The 19523-nt window shown below is 36.1% G+C and overlaps 2 protein-coding genes across 14 annotated transcripts in view; one reads left to right on the forward strand and one right to left on the reverse strand.

The window, feature by feature from the left end:
* The window catches only part of MAGI2 (membrane associated guanylate kinase, WW and PDZ domain containing 2), a 1452748-nt gene that overhangs the window by 221510 nt on the left and 1211715 nt on the right, over window positions 1-19523 (forward strand). The window lies entirely within an intron of this gene.
* On the reverse strand, window positions 3501-4001 carry LOC102414978 (transcription factor BTF3-like). The gene is given in 1 exon segment (XM_044947155.1): window positions 3501-4001. A coding segment is annotated over 1 exon segment (501 nt).

The following is a 19523-nucleotide window of genomic DNA, read 5'->3' on the forward strand; positions in this document are numbered from 1 at the left end:
ATTGGTAATTTTGAGGATAAAAGAGATAATGTATATGTATGGTCAGAAATGTGGACATATAGAAAACAAAAATTGTAACAATGAATAGTAGGAGGACTATCATACAGCATGATAGTAAAAGTGGTTCATTCTTTCTATTGTCTCATGTCTTGGCAGCATAAAAAAAAGGGGGGCTTATAAACAATATAAACCATTAAACTATGGCAGGGAAATTTTAGAGTAAAATTTATGCATGGTAGTCATTTTGTCCAGTATTTTGCCAAACTTTATGCTCATTTACCTCCTGGAGGTCTTTGAATGTTTTAAATAAATGGCATGAATTACTCAAAATGTATTTAGCACTTAAAGTATACACGTGGTGTGATGTGCCAGGGAGAGGTGGCAGAAGGCCTCTTGACACTAGAGAGCAGGTCCCATAGGAAAGGCCAGCATCAGGACAGCAGTGGACTGAGAAGCAAACAAGCAGACAAAGATGAAGAGAATATGAGTACGAGAGGGTGGTACAACTCATGCAAATCAGGAGGACTTGAAAGCTTAGAGTAACAGCAGTGTCAGAGCATCAGGCGAGCAGTCCATGACCGAAAGACATTAAGGAAGAGACAGCCAAGATAAACCACTGAGGCACAGGCACATGAAGCGCATCCTGAAACAGAAGAGATGCGTTGGCCCAGTCTCAGCTGCTCCATTCTACTCTCATTCATGGGGAAGCAAGGCTTAAGTGACCCAGGTTTGGACATCTGCCATTTATTAAATTACAGCCTGTTGATTGGGTTGAGTATGGGAGGGGCAGACAGCTCTCTGGCAAAAACACCTTCTTGACATAAAGTAATAATGAGTTTTTCAGCCATTTGTGATCAATTGGTTGCAGTTTTGATACATAAGATGTTGATGTGGTGCTTTTAATTTATTATTAATACCTTATTTTAACTTGTGGCTTGTAAATGGTGCGTTTGACGTGACCACTTAAACCATGAAAGTGATCTTTATAAATAATTTACAATAGAAATAATAAGTGATATCTAGAGGGGACTGTGTATGGAGATTTGGTAATCAGCCTGACACAGGCTGCTTCTTTATCTGTCAGTCTGCTAAGTTGTATGTATTGTTTAATTATTATGAAGATATTAATGTGACTAGACTTCCTTTATCTGTTAGAGAAAAATGTGGTATTGTTTTCTATATTTACAATGCAATTCATACTTTAAATCAACTGTGCATTGCATCTTTGCCTTGATTTTGTAACCCAAAGGGGACATTTATGTCAAAAATACTCTTCTGAATAAACCAAATTAGCATGATCTGTGTTGTGGCATATGTGAAGATGAGGCATTTTATTCAAATTTGTTTATAAATTCGGCAATTATTTTTAGTTAATTACAACCCCACTTTTAAATTATCATACCCATGAAATTGACTCCTTAGACCATACAGATTCCTATATCTCTATAATTTGGACTGTGTGTCTTTCTGTATTTTAAGTGTACATCATATTTTGTTTCACCTAAATAATTATTTTGTGGAAATATAATTGATTTACATTGTTGTGTTAATTTCTGCTGTATAGCCATCTAAATATTCAGAAAAATTTACTAATTGAAAATATTCTAGAGCTTTATTTCTCAAAGAATAATTCTTAAACCATCAATGTTGTCATTGTTTAAGAACTTATTAGAAATACAAAATTAAGGTTCCATGTCAGAATTACAGGATTAGAAATTTGCAGGATGAGTCCCGGCCATCAGTGTTTTAAAAGAACCTCAAAGGAAATCTTATGCACACGGACTTTTAGAACCACTAATCAGTGGATCAATTAGTTGTTTCATTTATGTGACTTAATGTGATTAATTAATTTGGTTAATATAGATTAATGTAATCTATGTGACTTGATAGCTACTGTGAGGGCTACACAAGGGATATTATTCTCCTTCTAGAAGATTATAATCTGATGTGCTAACTCATAAATTAATAATATTACAGGAGTTATAATCACTATGAAGGGTTAAATAACATTACAGGAGTCTAACAAGTGCCATAGGGCAGTGTAGGATGAATTACTAAATTATAAAGAGAGTATAATACTGTCTTTACACTGTAGTGAGTGTAATGTCTTTACATTACATCTTACACTGTAGTAAGAGACTAAAGAGTCAGACTTCCCACATTCAAATCCCAGCTCTGTCACTAGTACCTACCTCAGAGGATTGTTGTGAGGCGAAGGGCATTAGAATAGCACCTGACATGATGAAGTCTATGTAAACGTTAGGCATTATTAATACTATTTTACTATGGTGAACAGAAAGGTCCATGAGAATACAGAGTAGCACTTTTTTAGCTGAAGGGACTAGAATGATTTAAAGAAAGAAATAATTTTATCTAGGCCTTAAAGTATTAGCTTATGTCCATGGGAGAATAGCAAAAGGGAGGGATCCTAATGGCAAATGAGAACAAATAAGTAATCTTTCCTTCTAAGATAAAAAATTACACAGTTTCGAAATCTCCAGTGGTTCAGTTTCAATTCATTGGGAAAGCATTCTTTTACTTGGTTGATTTACAACATGTCCATCATCCTCCTTTAAAAAAACTGTTTATTGAATATCAGTTATGTGCCTTGTACTGAGAATCTGAAAATACAGTAATGAACAAAATGGACAAAGTACCAACTTTAAGTGTTTTAGGGACTAGAACAATGACTGAGAATAACTTTCAAATAAAATTTCTTAAACCAAAGAAATTATGGGAAAAGTTACATCAAGAACTGCAGACAGGCATATTTAAAAATTCATTTACCTCTCTCTGCAACTGGAGCCCAGAATCTGATACTTGGTCAATTATATTAAACACTGATTCATATGAATGACCTTCTTGATAACAGAAATTTGCAATGATAGAAATAACTTTTAAATTATAGTTTTCTTCTATGCTAATATTATTTTAAGTTTTGGAAAAGTAACTAATATGAGAAAGGGTCCCAGTTTTTTTCTGGATCAGCACTGACGCCAATCTAAAAAAACATTTTTTTAACTAGCAAAGAATTTATTAATCTTTGTTTCAGACCTTTGCCCCAGACTTCTTTAGCTTAACTGGCTGCAAAGAATGAATTGTATATAAGCAAAAACTGAAGAAACCTGCAGTGTCCAAGGGCTTGGGCTTAAAAATATTAAAGACCTACATTTTATCAGATCCATAAGCAAAATTTTAAAAATCAGTCATAATAAATAGTGAAAGTGAAAGTGAAGTCACTCAGTCATGTCTGACTCTTTGCGACCCTGTGGACTGTAGCCTATCAAGCTCCTCCGTCCAGGGGATTCTTCAGGCAAGAATACTGGAGTGGGTTGCCATTTCCTGCTCCAGGGGATCTTCCCAACCCAGGGATTGAACCCGGGTTTCCCCACATTGGAGGCAGACATGTTAGCCTCTGAGCCACCAGGGAAGCCCATAATATAAAATACCAGCTCCTAATAACTTCTTCAAGATGTATCTTCTTCAGAAGTTGACTCAATTCAGTTTGCTTCATTCTTGGAAGCCTTGTCAAAATTCTTGTCAAGATCTAGAACTTTATCATCATCATCTTCTCCAGTGGCAAGTGGTACTTTTCCATCCACAGATTTTTTGGGGGAGAGCTTCAGTCAGTCTCCTTAAGTCTAAGTCAGTCTCTTGGTCAGACTGTCTGTGACAAGTTTATTTAAGATCCTGGGTAGCATTTCTGTCAGCTGCTTTGTCTCAGTATGGCCTATAATGGTGAAAGTGTTTGCTGCCAGAGATGCCTGAACTTTCAGGTTGTTAGTGTGGCTCACTGTTCCTTGATTGGTGAACATACTCATTTCTACAAATGATGTGTTGTTTACCCCTAACTTCTTTAAAGAGAGCTGAAGCTTTTTGTTATTTTCTGTGGCATTTGTAAGAACCACCTTCTTCTTTCTGTGAGCAGTTCCTTTCCCAACAATGCACGGTCGTGCTCGCAATTTGGCAAGTTTTCTCTGGTTCACGATAGCTTCTTTCATCTTGTTGGAGCAGAAGTGGGGCCACATGGGGACTAGGACTGGCACTCAGATGGTCTCAGGCAGACCAGCTGAGATTAGGCACACACACATGGGGACTCAAAATCTAAAAGTGTTTTTAACTCAGTTTTTTCCTTTTCTGTGCTGACCCCTTGGAGGTTAGGGGAAAGATAGTGAATCAAAATGGTATACTCTTTATTTTTCACTGTTAATCACTCTATTTTATTCTTTTACTTTCTTAGGAGTATATATGGTCTTTTATAGATAGCTAAGGGGAGAGAAGTAAGGCAAATTCCTTGACTTTGAAGATAGTGAGATACCATGCCAGAAACATTTTTGAAGAAAACTATGGATAAGCCACACAGTAAATAATTTTTTTGCTTTTTACTTTTCCTTTGTTTAGTACTAATCTAGGATGCAAGTTTTATGTTTGGCTCAAAAAAATCATAGTTGTTTACTCCCTGAAAAGCCTTGTCTCAGATCTATAACAATGCTCACAAAAAATATTAATAGAAACAGCTCATCTAGTTTTTTAAGCCAAGTGGAAAATAAACAGAATTAATTGCCAAGACTTTTAAACAGAAGTCTATTTTCTAGTGTGATGTGGACACAGAAGGAAACAATGGCACCCATCTGTTGTCCCTCAACCTCTTACAAATGTCAGTCTGATTTAAGGTCCTGTGATGATCTGGAATTACTTTGCCAACAAAGGTCTGTCTAGTCAAGGCTATGGTTTTTCCAGTGGTCATGTGTGGATGTGAAAGTTGTACTGTGAAGAAAGCTGAGCGCCGAAGAATTGATGCTTTTGAACTGTGGTGTTGGAGAAGACTCTTGAGAGTCTCTTGGACTGCAAGGAGATCCAACCAGTCCATTCTAAAGGAGGTCAGTCCTGGGTGTTCTTTGGAAGGACTGATGTTGAAGCTGAAACTCCAATACTTTGGCCACCTCATGTGAAGAGCTGACTCGTTGGAAAAGACTCTGATGCTGGGAGGGATTGGGGGCAGGAGGAGAAGGGGACGACAGAGGATGAGATGGCTGGATGGCATCACTGACTCAATGGACTTGAGTTTGGGTGAACTCTGGGTGTTGGTGATGGGCAGGGAGGCCTGGCGTGCTGCAATTCATGGGGTCACAGAGTCAGACACAACTGAGCGACTGGGCTGAACTGAACTGAACTGAAGATCTGGGATTCTTTCTTTCTGCTCAGATCTAGAATGATAAGGAGGTAGGAATGAATCTTCTCAGACCTTGATGTAACCACTAATGGGTCCCCAAGTAACTTTTGTCCTGAAAGAAACTAAGTCAAATCAGTTCAGCACATGAAACATTCTTTTGCACATTGACAGTTATTGATGAATGCAGAGTAAATTGTTTGTTCTTAAAATGTTACTTATACTAGATAAACATCCTTGACGGTGATTCTCTTTTCCTTATTTTTCCTAAAACAAGATAATCCCAGCAATGTATTTCCTAACATTTCTACGAAGAGGCTGAAACTGGTACAGATTTACCTTGGCCACATTAAGCACAAATTTTTGTTTACTTCAGTGGTCCTGATCCCCTAACATATGATATAGTTGGAGCTTTCCAGGTGGTGTTAGTGGCAAATAACCCGCCTGCCAATGAAGGAAACATAAGACACTGGTTCCATCCCTGGATGGGGAAGGTCCCCTGGAGGAGGGCATGGCAACCCACTCCAGTATTCTTGCCTGGAGAAGAATACTGGAGTATCCTTGCCACCGACAGGCTACACAGAATCAGACACAACTGAAGTGACTTAACACACACATGATATAATTGTATCACAGGGAGTGAAACAGCATTTTGTGACAGGGTCTAGAATATTAGACTGGGAAAGATGATAGGAAGAATAAGGGGAGAGAAGTCAAGAAGAAAATTATTATCTAGCTACAGAGTTTTGAATTTTTTTTAAAAAGCACTGCTAAATAATTTGGATTTGATTTTTTAATTTTCTATCAGAAATAAAAAGAGATCCAAATCTCTTTTCTAATTTACTTGTAATCTGTGAGCTAGTAGTTAAGAGCTGTATGTCAGATGTAGCTTGCAATTAAATGTTTGTTCTTACCAAAAATAAAAACAGGTATATACATCAAACAAAGAAGATACATCATATTATATTCATATTTTCATCACTGGAGTAAAATATCATGTGCTAAAGAATGAGCTAAAAATAAGGACAATAAAGAGTATATAATAACAAAAATAGAATATTATTAGCTACATAGCAAATTGCTTGCCAAGCTTTGTTTTATGTGTGGTGTGATTTATTGCCATGAGTACTTGGCAGAAAGAATTAAATGTTTGCATTTTCATTGCACCATTAGATGTTGCTGCCATGAAATATATTGAGAGCAGGACAACATAATACATGGTGAAAAGAAATCACATTATGGGGAGGGGTATCATTCTTCATCCTCAAATGAGTCATGCAGAACCAACCACTTTGTATGCATTTATTTTTTGTTTATGACCCATTCCACTTTTTGGAGGTTTTATCCATAACAGCTTATTGATAATAGACAGCAATTTACAGTTGCATGAAAGAACACTCATACTATTTATTGCTAACTATTGTTAGTAGCAGCTTGCATTTGAACTCTGAAATTAGATACTTAACCAACTGATTATATATTGACCATTTTAAGTGCAAAAATAAATGTTTTTCAAAATTTTTACTTTCTTTAGTAGAATTTCATTTCCTCACAGTCCTTTCAGAGATGAAAGAACATTCTTAATACTGTTTGAGACTTAAAAATAAAATAGGCATTGTGAAAGAATTAACTTTCATTAATTAATTTCACTTAACTTTTTAATTAATGGTCACTTATAAATTAAATATTTACTAATTATTTGATTTATTTGTAATGAGATTCCAAAGCAGTGTTATTATGTAAGACTTGGATAAATTTTTAGAAAAGTATGTGTTACTATATCTGTTTTAAAACTAAAATGAAATTTCTCTATAATACTATTAGCTGGGAGTATATTTGAGATGAAGGAGATTGTCTATGACTTCATCATTGACCCTTGATCACTGAAATAGAAAGGAAGGAAGGAAGTGAGGGAGGGAGGAAAAAGGAAAGGATCTAAACCCAGTGAACAAAACGGCTCAACCTATTTTCTTTCAATGTTTATTTTTATTTTATTTTAAAGTTCATTTTTATTCCAAAGCTTTATATCTCTTGGTAGTTTTCATGATGAATCATTTTTCATACTTTTTGTTATGGGTTTTATAATTCTCAGTGATCATTATTACTGGGTGAAATTATACATTTGGGGAAATCAAATATGTAGCTTACATCATTTACATGCAATGGGCATTAGAGTGCCTAAATATTCCCTTTCAGCGCTGCAATAGCTCTGGTCCCTATCTACCACTTTATAATGAAGGGACTGATGATGTTGTAATTTGAGAGTGACTGTCATAATGGTATAATCATTGCAGGATCTGTCTCTTCTTCTCATTCTATAAACTCTATTGACAGAAATATATTCTTTCATTTTTTTTTACCTGAGAATTAATATGTTTTAGGCATTAAAGTCATAATCTTAGTTCAACTTGAATTTCCAATTTTCTGTTAATTTTTATTTTGATTGATAGACATCATTTCATAAACTTAATGCCTGAAAACAGAACAGGTTGTGAATCAGAATAACAGATCTGCTAGAATAAAAGTGGTTATGGAAATCTCACCCCTCAGGTGACATTCTATACCAAGAGCAGCCAAGTGCCTCAAATTCTGTTGGGATATAATTATCTCATAATAACTATTTTCCCAACAGCACTGCATTACAATCAGGCCATAAAATTTGTTTTGTGTCTCAGGAAAGAAGATAGAGTAAGCAATTTGGAATGTTACAAAACAGGCTCAGTTGAGCAGTTTAATTTGCATGGATTATCCTCATCCTCTGAATGTGCCATTGACCAATGAGAGTTATCAGTTGCCTTGGTCCAGAGAGCGTTATTGTTTTATATGCACACATTTGCATAAATTGAGATTAAAAAGTTGCTCAAAATATAATAAAAGCAAAAGAACTATTAAAACACTAGCTGCTGTAAATAATATATTTTGCAACTTCAGAGATGTTTTATTCTACTGTATTTAGCATACATCTAACAGATATTTTGCCAGCAAAGATTTGCAAAATAAACCAGACTAAAACAGCCCTATAATTATATCTGTGTAAATGTTTTAAAGGATTGTATTATAAGAAAAAAAACTGTAGTAAGTAAGTTTATTACGCTATTTATAGTATGCAAACAAACTTTATGCAAGAGTCAGATAGACTTGAGTTAAACCAAGTACATTCTATAGTTTCCACAATTATTTTAGAAGTAGCAAAGTTCCAAACGTAATTTTAGTTAGAGTAAAAAACATTTGCTGAGTTCTCATATTGGATTGAATCCCTGGGGATGTAAAGATGAATAAGACTTTTTTTTTTTTTCCCATTAAGCAGCTGACATTGCAGTATCTGGTATTATATTATTATACATCTAAAGAGACAGATACATGTACAGGGAATAGAAAAACCCAGATTGCCTAGTGTGGGAGTTCAGGGATAATTTCTTCAAGGGAAGGTATACTTAAGGCTCAGATTTAAAGGACGGGCAAGAGTTGTCCAAAAATGAAAAACATTATTCAAAAAGCAAAGGAAGAGTTGGACAAAATTGAAAGATATGTGATTTTTAAGTGTTAGGTCTATTAAGGTACAAGTTACAGAACATTCCTTTTAGACATTCAGTTCTGTGAATGATAGTTATGTAACTATCACCACAGTTAAAATCTAGAACCTTTTGTAACTCATAAATTTCCCTTTTGCCCCTTTCTAGCCAAATCCTTACCCCTACCTCAGTCTCTAGTGACCACTGACCAATTTTATCCCTATAATTTTGCCTTTTCTAGAATACCATATAAATAAGGCAATACAGTATATAGTCTTTTGTGTTTTTTTTATATTATTATTATTTTTTAAATTTTATTTTATTTTTAAACTTTACAATATTTAATTGGTTTTGCCAAATATCGAAATGAATCAGTCTTTTGGATCTATCTTCTTTCATTCTGCATAACACATTTGAGAGTCATTCATGTGGTTGCATGCATCTGTAGCTCATTTCCTTTTGTTGCTACGTATTCCATGGCATGGATTTACTCTGCTTATTTATTCATTCCCCAGTTAGCTATTTTGGTTGTTTCAAGTCTTGGAGATTATGGATAAAGCACTATAAACATTTCTGTACATGTTTTTGTGTGGATCTATGTTGTCTTAATTTCTCTAGAAATCATTTCCCTTAGATAAATATCTCAGAGTGGGATTGATAGTTCCTATGTGGAATATTTTGATGTAGCTGACAGAAGTGTGAAACCACATGAGGTACTCACAATTTGCTATTACAGTAGCAAGGTGAGAGAATGAGGAAAGAGAAAAAGTGGGCAAAGACCAGATTAGTACTTTTTATTCCATGCTAAGAAACTCAGATTGTGTTCCGAATCAGATGGGAAGATTTTAAGCAGTGATGTTGTGTGCTCATATTTCCATTTTGGCTGAGGTGTCAGGGCAAAGCTTGAACTGGTGGAAGAAGGCTTTGGTGTAGAGATGAGGCTAGACGTTTTAGGATTCTTAGTCCAAGATCCTACCATAGGACCTATTCCTGGCAGAGCATACCCGAGACTTCCAGTATTACAATCCCAGGATACTGTGCAGGTGAAAAAACAAACAAACAAAAAAAAAAAACCATGTTTACTGATAACACTTTCTAAAGAATTAGATAGCCCACTCCCTAGGATCATGGTCTGTGCTAAGTAGATTTCACTAGGAAGAAGACCTTTACTATGCAGAGCTAAGCAGGTGCTTTCTTAAGACGGTCAAGCACTAGCACCAGGGACTAACAGCTTGTTTAATTCTCCTAACAACCCTATGAGGTAGATGCCATTTTCATATGCATCTGCTGTAACAGAAAGAACAGAGATTCTGAGCCTATCAGAGCTACCACTTATTACTATGATAATCATATTACTGTGATCATCTATGATAAATTGTTTAACCTTTGCAGACTCAAATTCCTTGTCTGTAAAATTTATATCATAGTATCTACCTCATTAGAATTTTAAGAGGGTTGAATGAAACAACATATAAAATGTCCCTAGAGTATTATTGGTGGTCACTAAATGTTTCCTCCCTAGAGTTACACAATGTATATAATTGTGTGTATATAATCAATGAAATATTAATTGGTTGAAAAGTTGGAAATTAAGCTTGAGTAACTAAAGAAATCAAAGAAAAAATAAAGTATTCAAATAAATTTCTAAGATTGATAATGAACTTATAACAGTACTTAAAAATCCATTTAAAAATGAAAACCAGGATCCACCATCTGTTTTGATAGAAAATTAAATAATATACATGAAGCGTATAAAGTGTAGACATACATTCTGCCTCACTTTTGGTTGTGCTTTCTCATGGGAAGAATTATAGTAAAATATTTTCCTTTATAATAAAGAATTGGACATAAATGTTTTCTCTAACAAAATCCTTAGTAAAGATAAATTTAGAATATGGAAGGTCTATCATGAATTAGGAAGAATAATCTTGTTTTACATTTTCCCCAGCACCAGAATGGACCGTTACACAGATATTGAGGGAGACAGTTCGGGGAGAAAATTAAATGGACCTAATTATTAGAACTGTCCAGTGTAAGAGACTGGTTTTCATTATGCAGAATCTCTATGACCATCTGTCAGGAATGATTTAAAATAAAACATTTTTCATATTTTTCATATCTTTAATTTTTGGCTGTGCTGGGTCTTCATTGCTGCATGGACTTGTCTCTAGATGTGGTGAGCAGCGGCTACTCTCTAGTTGTGGTGTGCAGTCTTCTCATTGTGGTGGTTTCTCTCATTGTACAGCATGAACTCTAGGCACACAGGCTTCAGTAGTTGTGGTACGTGGGCTCAGCAGTTGCAGCTCCAGGGCTCTAGAGCACAGGCTCAATAGTTGTGGTCTACAGGCTTAGTTGCCCGGCAGCATATGGGATCTTCCTGAACCAGGGATCAAACCCATGTCTCCTGCATTGGCAGGCGGATTCTTTACCACTGAGTCACTAGGAAAGCCTTAGTGAATTATTGCATTGAAAGACAAGATTAAGCTAGATAACTTAATAAAATCTCCTGTAATATAATTTATCATCCTTGACCTTTCCAAGTATATGACTCAGTGATTCTCTATTTTTACTTTTTCAAGAGTTTATAAATACTTTAGCAAAATACTGCTTCATTTGAACACCATTCTGACCTTTTAAATATATTATTGTTTTCAAATAGTTAAATTCTGGATTTCAGTAATGTTGACATTTGCTACCAAAATATTTTTTAGATAACTAAATAGTTCAATAAATTCATGCCATTGTGTACCTTGCTATTCAGTATGAGGTTACAAAAGAACTATGTCTTTTCCTTGGATATTAATTTGTTTGGTTTGCATGTCTTCAAGTAAACTGTTTTACTGTATGTTTTTTGCATGTTGTACTTGATAGCTTCAATTCATCCACAGTTTCATATTACAATCTTTCAAAAAGTGGGTGGGCTATTTTACATTTAATAGTTGTCCTATTCTCATTAATAGAGCTTTCAGTTCAGTTCAGTTCAGTTCAGTCACACAGTAGTGTCCGACTCTTTGTGACCCCATGAATCACAGCACGCCAGGCCTCCCTGTCCATCACCAACTCCCAGAGTTCACTCAAACTCATGTCCAGCAAGTTGGTGATGCCATCCAGCCATCTCATCCTCTGTCGTCCCCTTCTCCTCCTGCCCCCAATCCCACCCAGCATCAGAGTCTTTTCCAATGAGTCAACTCTTCGCATGAAGTAGCCAAAGGATTGGAGTTTTAGCTTCAACATCAGTCCTTCCAATGAACACCCAGGACTGATCTCCTTTAGAATGGACTGGTTGGATCTCCTTTCAGTCCAAGGGACTCTCAAGAGTCTTCTCCAACACCACAGTTCAAAAGCATCAATTCTTCGGCGCTCAGCTTTCTTCACAGTCCAACTCTCATATCCATACATGACCACTGGAAAAACCATAGCCTTGACTAGATGGACCTTTGTTGGCAAAGTAATGTCTCTGCTTTTCAATATGCTATCTAGGTTGGTCATAACTTTCTTTCCAAGGAATAAGCGTCTTTTGATTTCATGGCTGCAGTCACCATCTGGAGTGATTTTGGAGCCCAGAAAAATAAAGTCTGACACTGTTTCCACTGTTTCCCCATCTATTTCCCATAAAGTGATGGGACCGGATGCCATGATCTTCGTTTTCTGAATGTTGAGCTTTAAGCCAACTTTTTCACTCTCCACTTTCACTTTCATCAAGAGGCTTTTTAGTTCCTCTTCACTTTCTGCCATAAGGGTGGTGTCATCTGCATATCTGAGGTTATTGATATTTCTCCCGGCAATCTTGATTCCAGCTTGTGCTTCTTCCAGCCCAGCGTTTCTTATGATGTACTCTGCATATAAGTTAAATAATTAGGGTGACAATATACAGCCTTGACGTCCTCCTTTTCCTATTTGGAACCAGTCTGTTGTTCCATGTCCAGTTCTAACTGTTGCTTCCTGACCTGCATATAGAGCTTTAGCATAGATACTATTCTTAATTTTGAACATTGGGGAAAAATGCACTTGACATGGAACTATTAGTGTTTTTATATTTATCACATACTGCCAAATGGATTTTTTTTCCCTCAAAGTAATTTGTCCTTTGTATTGCCACTGCTAATACCCCATTCCAGACCTTAGCCACTTTATGCCTGGAATCTTATCCTTGTCTTGCATACTTTGATTCATTCTAAAAGGGCTACAAAATTAAGCTTCATAAAATATCTATTTATAAAACACTATGCCTTAAACTTTCAATGACTCATCATTATTTCTAGAGAAAAAAACAAAAATCATATGATTAGGCTTGAATTCAAGCCTTCCACTGTATGATTGTGCCTGCCTAAAAAACATGCTTTTTAGTACTAAAAAACTTGGTTCCTTACATGTCGAACTCACCCTTAACACCTTATTTGCTGTCCTATATCCACAATCCACCTATGCAAGTATCTATGCTTCAGAACGCAGCACAAGGCTATCATTCTCTCCACAAAGTCTCTTAGAACACCTAGCCACACTGTTCTGATCTCCTGTGGATTTTATTTCCCATGTTATTGGACAGACAGCAAGAAGGGTCACTTGGGAAAAAACCTGGGAATTGACTGTATCTGTCCCTATTTTAAAAATGTAAAAACACTTTGGAAATTTGAATTCAACTCAGTACTTTTTCTTTGAATTGCCTTCCTTGTTGATTGATTCTGAGTAGGTGTATTGTCTGCTGTCAGTATAACCCAATGAATGATATTTTATTATGCTGTTTATTTTTCCCAATTATTTTTACATTTGAGTTTGACAATATTATCAATAATTTTCTAGATTAATTATTCATGATCATAGATGCCATGTAGTATATAGGTATATGCTGATGCATATACTCAATGCATGAGTTTCTAAAATAGCTTCTGACCCACCACAGAAGAGTATTACAAAATTTGCTGTAATTTAATCTTATACATGTCATCAACTTAGTTTTCCCAACCTGATGTTACCGTGGGGCTTTAGGACTTGGCGTAGAACCGCAGTTTATTTCAGATTTGCCCTTTAAGCAAGTACCAAGTCTTAGGAAGGGACAGAGGGACCTGTTTATATACTGCTTACCTAGGAGCTGAAAATAGGGCACCAAAGCTACATATAGAGTGTTTTTATTTTCATCTTCTATCAAAGCATATCAGGCAGAGATTCCATGAGGAGCAAATGAAGGATGACATGGCATGCATTTCATGGTCCAAGATCCATTTAATCCAGCAGATTAATGACTCAACCTGAGAAACTTGAGTAACTCGATGATGAGGTACTAGGCTTTCCTCTGGGAGGCAATCTTAGAAGCAAATTGTTCAGATGTATATTATTATTTTTATAGTGATATGTGTGTGCATTCATAGATCAGGTGACTTCATTAATGAAGATTATATGTTCTAAATAATATAAACTTATGAGTTTCAGGAGAATAGATCTTAATGAGTTGCTGTCTCTTCTCCATTTAGAATAATTATTTAATTTCAAAATAATATGACATCTTTTAATAAACTATAAATTAATCTTGAAGGGTTTTAAAATACTTTTCGTCACCACTTGCATGATACTTAATGTTTTTTCTTTTTCCCTTCTGTTACTAGTTTCCTCATTTCTTTCTAACTCTCACTGCTAAGGGGATAGTAAATTTTAAAGAACTTTGAAAGTCTGTGATGAAATCTCTGATCTGAGTATCTCTTCATATTTTTTACATGACCATTATTAACATGACCTTCCTCATCAAAGCTATTCATGAAATCAATTATCAGTTTCACTCAAGTAACAGTAAAAATTAAGACATTTAGTTCCTACCTCAAGTAGCCCTTGATGTAAATTGATAGCGATGGCAGCACCAATGTATTATCCACTACAAACCCCTCTCTGTCCCTAGTTTCCTGCCACACATCTGTTCCGTAGATGTGCTGTGAGTAGTAAGTGAAATTGCATAGCACAAGGCTTGGCAAATAGCATGTGCTTCATAAATGTCAGCCCTCCCCAGGTATAGGTGGTGTAACATTTGTTAACAATTCACATTTTTTATAAAGGATAATACATAGAAATTATTTTCTAATTTAAAAATAAGTTAAATCTGCTCTGTTCTATGAGAAGTTATAGAAATTATTCATGATTAAAAAGCAGTAATTTTATAATTTGAGCTTAGCAGCTGGTAAAGAAGCTTCCTGACAATGCAGGAGATGCAGGTTTGATCACTGGGTTGGGAAGATCCCCTGGAGAAAGAAGGAAATGGCAACCCACTCCAGTGTTCTTGTCTGGGAAATCCCATGGACAGAGGAGCCTGGTAGGCTACAGTCCACAGGGTGCAAAGAGTGTAACATGATGGAATGACTGAGCACACAATGCTTTAATAATTTAGGCATATGCTGTGGCTGTATATATTTAATTCTCAGACTGAAAGGAGAATGAGGGAAAGCACCCCTTTCTTCACTTCATTACCTTCACCATCTTAAAAACCAAAGAAAATTTATAAGATTAATTTTGGTTTCTCAGAATTCATATCTAATAAAAATAATTTTTAAATACTTTTTTCTTTTAGAAGGTGATATGACAATAGCTAAGAAAATGTTTGATATGCTTAAGATAGAAAATGTTAAATGATTTGTTTTAATTTATAGTGGATCCTTAGCTTCATAATCTTGGTGAGCTACCAGGTGGCTCTACCAAGTCTGTTTCTACAATCTATTAATACAATTTTAAAAAGACTATTGATATGATATTAATTTTAAATGTTTAATTAAAGTCTAATATTTATCTTCATCAGGTTTTTACAATCCAAAACTAATCATTCTGCATGAATCTTTCTTTCTATGAGGAAACACCTCATACAAGGTTATGGACCATAGCCTACCAGGCTCCTCTGTCCATGGTATTCTCCAGGCAAGAGTACTGGAGAGGGTTGCCATGCCCTTCCCCAGGGCATCTTCCCGGAGTCTCTCCTGCTTCCTACATTGGAGGTGAGTTCTTTATCACTAGCGCCACCTGGGAAGCCCATGAGGAAACACATCTACCTGCAAATGTGTGTCGTGCCCCTCTTCTTCCCAGATTCCTCACAGCACTCTCCACACCTCACCACTCACTGGGGAACTTTTAGCTCCAGGATAATGTCAGGCCCCATGCCTCCCATTACATCCCACTCAGTTAAAGCTCAGATCTCTTCAGGTGAGCCTTCTTTGTCAAGTGTCTCTTAGAAGAAAAGCAGTGTCTGCACTGCTTTTGAAATAATTCACACAGTTATGTGTGTGAATGGCTATTAATTTTGTACTGTGTTCAGAATTTTTCAGGTATTTTAATGAGAGGGTGCTTGTTGACACACGTTAATTTCAGCCTAGTAAAATTTCGAATAATTTGACAGTAGGAAATGACCTCTCTCTGCAGCATGGTGGAGGTTGTTTTGGGGTCATCTAGACTTGTTTAGGCAGCTCTAAACATCAGCTGTAGGATCAGCTGTCTTTTGTTTTTCTTGCTGATAACAGCTTCTCTCCTCATTTGACTTGCCAACCAAGAGGTTCTCTAAAAGCCCCATTTTTTATTTTACAATGGTTACCATGGAAACAGCATTGAGGATGCTGGGTTTCTGAGTGAATGTGTATCTGTCTGTGTGTGTGTGTGTGTGTTAGTAGGGGAGGACAGGAGAGGTTATTGTTTATATGTCTAGGTCATTAGGAACTTCAGTGATGGTAAATGGAAAACTGACTTTACTGTAACATCAGTTTTACATAAAATATTGTCTTTTTTTTTTCTCTCCAGTGATCAGCTTTTCTCCCTCAGGTATAATTTTCTCTTACTTCATTGACTAAGCCTGTTTATTACATAGGTGAGATGTATGTATTATCAGAGAAGCCCAGCTCTGCCAGATTAAGGTAGTGACTTATGAAGACAACACACCCTCCCCACCCCCACCCCCTCCCGTGCCCCACTTTCCCCTCCCTCCCCTCCCACCATATCACCACCATGATGAGGATGTGCTGTGCTTAGTCACTTAGTCGTGTCTGACTCTTTGAGAGCCTATGGACTGTAACCCACCAGGCTCCTCTGACCATGGGGATTCTCCAGGCAAGAATACTGGAGAGGGTTGCCGTGCCCTCCTCCAGGGTATCTTCCCACCCCAGGAACTGAACCCAGGTCTCCCACATTGCAGGCGGATTCTTTACTGTCTGAGTCACCAGGGGATGAAGATAGGATGGAAATGGACCAAATGTGAGTTCAAAATAGGTCCTGTGAATATGTTGGTTTAGCTTTTGAGTTTTGTCTCTGGCAAAAGGGATGCTGCCATTAACACTGGGAAGCCCAGGAGAGGAGAATGCAGAAGCAGATGGGGGAAACCACTTTTGATTATACAGGCACTACTGATTCTTTTTTTAAAATCGTTGTGAGTGTTGTGACTGTAAAATAAGACAAATAGTTGTATGTGGTATAATCAAACCCTCAAGTCACCATCAGGGCTTCCTTAGTGGCTCCAGGGTGAGAATCTGCCTGCCAACGCAGGAGAAGTGGGTTTGATCCCTGAGTCAGGAAGATCCCCTGGAGAAGGAAATGGCAACCCACTCCGGTATTCTTGCTTGGAGAATCCCATGGACAGAGGAGCCCGGTGGGCTACAGTCCATGGGATTGCAAAGAATCTAACAGAACTTAGTGACTAAGCAACAAAAACAGCAGCAGCAAATCTCCATCAGTCTCATCAGTCTTGTATAGGAATGTGTAGACAATGAAAAATATAAATTCAGGGGCTAAATGCTTTTAGAGTTAGAAGCCCCGCAGCTAAAAATTCCAAGATTTCTAGTGTCTGAATAGCCTGTGAAGGTAACAGTATTTAGATCCTCATAAACTGAGCACAAGGAAAAATGTGAAATTATCTTGAATTAAGCTTTGCCAATGTGAAGGCACTGAAATATAAAGCATTCTAAAAATAAACACTAAAGACTTCAATCTGTGTCTCATTCATTTGTCATTCTTTTTCCCTGAGGCATCTTAAAAGGTAAACACGTATCTTTGCTTTTTATAACCAAATTTAAAATTTGCAGTGAAGAAAGAATGCTGACAATATACAGACTGCAATCAATCAAGAGCATAGGGGTCACTTTGTAACAATTCTTGATATTCATTGAAAGAGATTTCATTATCTATTTTAAAATTCTAAATTCTGTGAAATAAAAGGAAAACTAAATGCCAAATATAAGGTTTTCAGAAGCTAATGGGATCATTTAGGTGAGCTCTTGGCAGAACCAGTAACTGTTTCATTAAATGATTAGATTGTTTTATATTCTTTTTATTATTTGTTTCCTGTAAGAAAAAAGCCTACCTTTTATTTGTTTTGTTTGTGGTCATTTTTTATAAAGTGAAAAATCCTAACTTAAGAAAAAAAAACATTAGCTATCCATGCTTTTTAACTAGAAGTCATTTTTGACAAACTTAATAATAAATATTAAACACAGTGTGCCAGGCACTGTTCTAAGTATTATACAAATATTAACTCATTTAATACATTTCTTATCATAGTGTCAGAATTAAAATTTCAAAAGAAAATACTATTGGTAAAGTTCTTTGTTGCATATATATTTCTTTACTTACATTTTCCATGAACACAGACCTCATCCTCCTTTATCAAGAATATCTAAAAAATCATCTAGAAAGTACCATTAGTTATATAATATTACACATTACATATGCTAAATGACATAGCATAGGTAAAGCCCTTAAACATTGTACACATGCATGTGCTTAAAATTTGATATGATGTACTATTGGTCTCATCAGATTTCTTATAAATATACTTTATATTAGGATGCTATTTCAGTCTTTATAATGGCAAGCAATGTGCAAGAATGTTCAATGAACTGAATATTTTGTATCCAAATATTTCATAGAGTAGTATCTTACAATACAGTGATAAAACATAGATGCTTTTTACTACTCATTCACATTTATTATAATTGGGAGGGGGGAAGCATGTATGGAGCATTCACCATGTGTAATACATAATACCAAACGTTGTACATGTATCACTTTCATTAATGCTCACAACAGTCCTACAGCGATCTTTTAATTATTCCTATTTTGCAAAGAAGGAAACGGAGGCTTAGACTGAATAACTAGTGAAGGTTACATAGCTAGACAGGGGTGCGGAGTTAGTCTCAAAACTGAAAACATTAGTCCCTAAAGCCCTCAGACTTATTCTCAGTGTTATGTAATAAATGCAGTCACCAGTGTTTGTTGAATCCCATCTCTGGCTCGATGCCATATGTGGTGCTAGGAATAAAACCACCAGTTAGAAATATTGACATGAGGTCTTTACAGTGTAATATGTGAAACATTTTAATAAGGCCATGCACAGAGTAATATGAAATCTCAGAGGAATTACAGAATATCTCTGGTTCAAGGTATGTATTAAAGCTTATGATCAACTTCAGAAGCTTCTATGGTTAGAGACATCCTTCATTGCTCATGCACACTAGCAGTGTTCTTTTTCCTACATTGGTTGCAGATTGCAGTTCTAGTCTCTGCCAAAAGTTATACACCTTTTCAGTGGTGACACCAAAACAAGACAATTTTTTTCAAATCAGAAGCCTAATATTCATGCATGTTGTTCATAGCAAAGCTGCTGAAAACCATAATTATACTGTCATTTTCACAGGAGAAAAATTGCCATAGTAGGAGAGGAAATAAGCACCCTAATAATAAATAATGACTACTATTTATCGACTGCTTATCATGTCCCAAGCACTATTCTCCCTATTTTACATCTGAAATTTCATTTACTTTTCAGCGCACCCTATGAGATGGGCATTATTGTTCTATTTTAGAAAGGGAATTGAAGCATAGCGAGGGTA

The sequence above is a fragment of the Bubalus bubalis genome, chromosome 8 (genome assembly GCF_019923935.1).
Source record: "Bubalus bubalis isolate 160015118507 breed Murrah chromosome 8, NDDB_SH_1, whole genome shotgun sequence".
In the NCBI taxonomy this organism is placed as follows: Eukaryota; Metazoa; Chordata; class Mammalia; order Artiodactyla; family Bovidae; genus Bubalus; species Bubalus bubalis.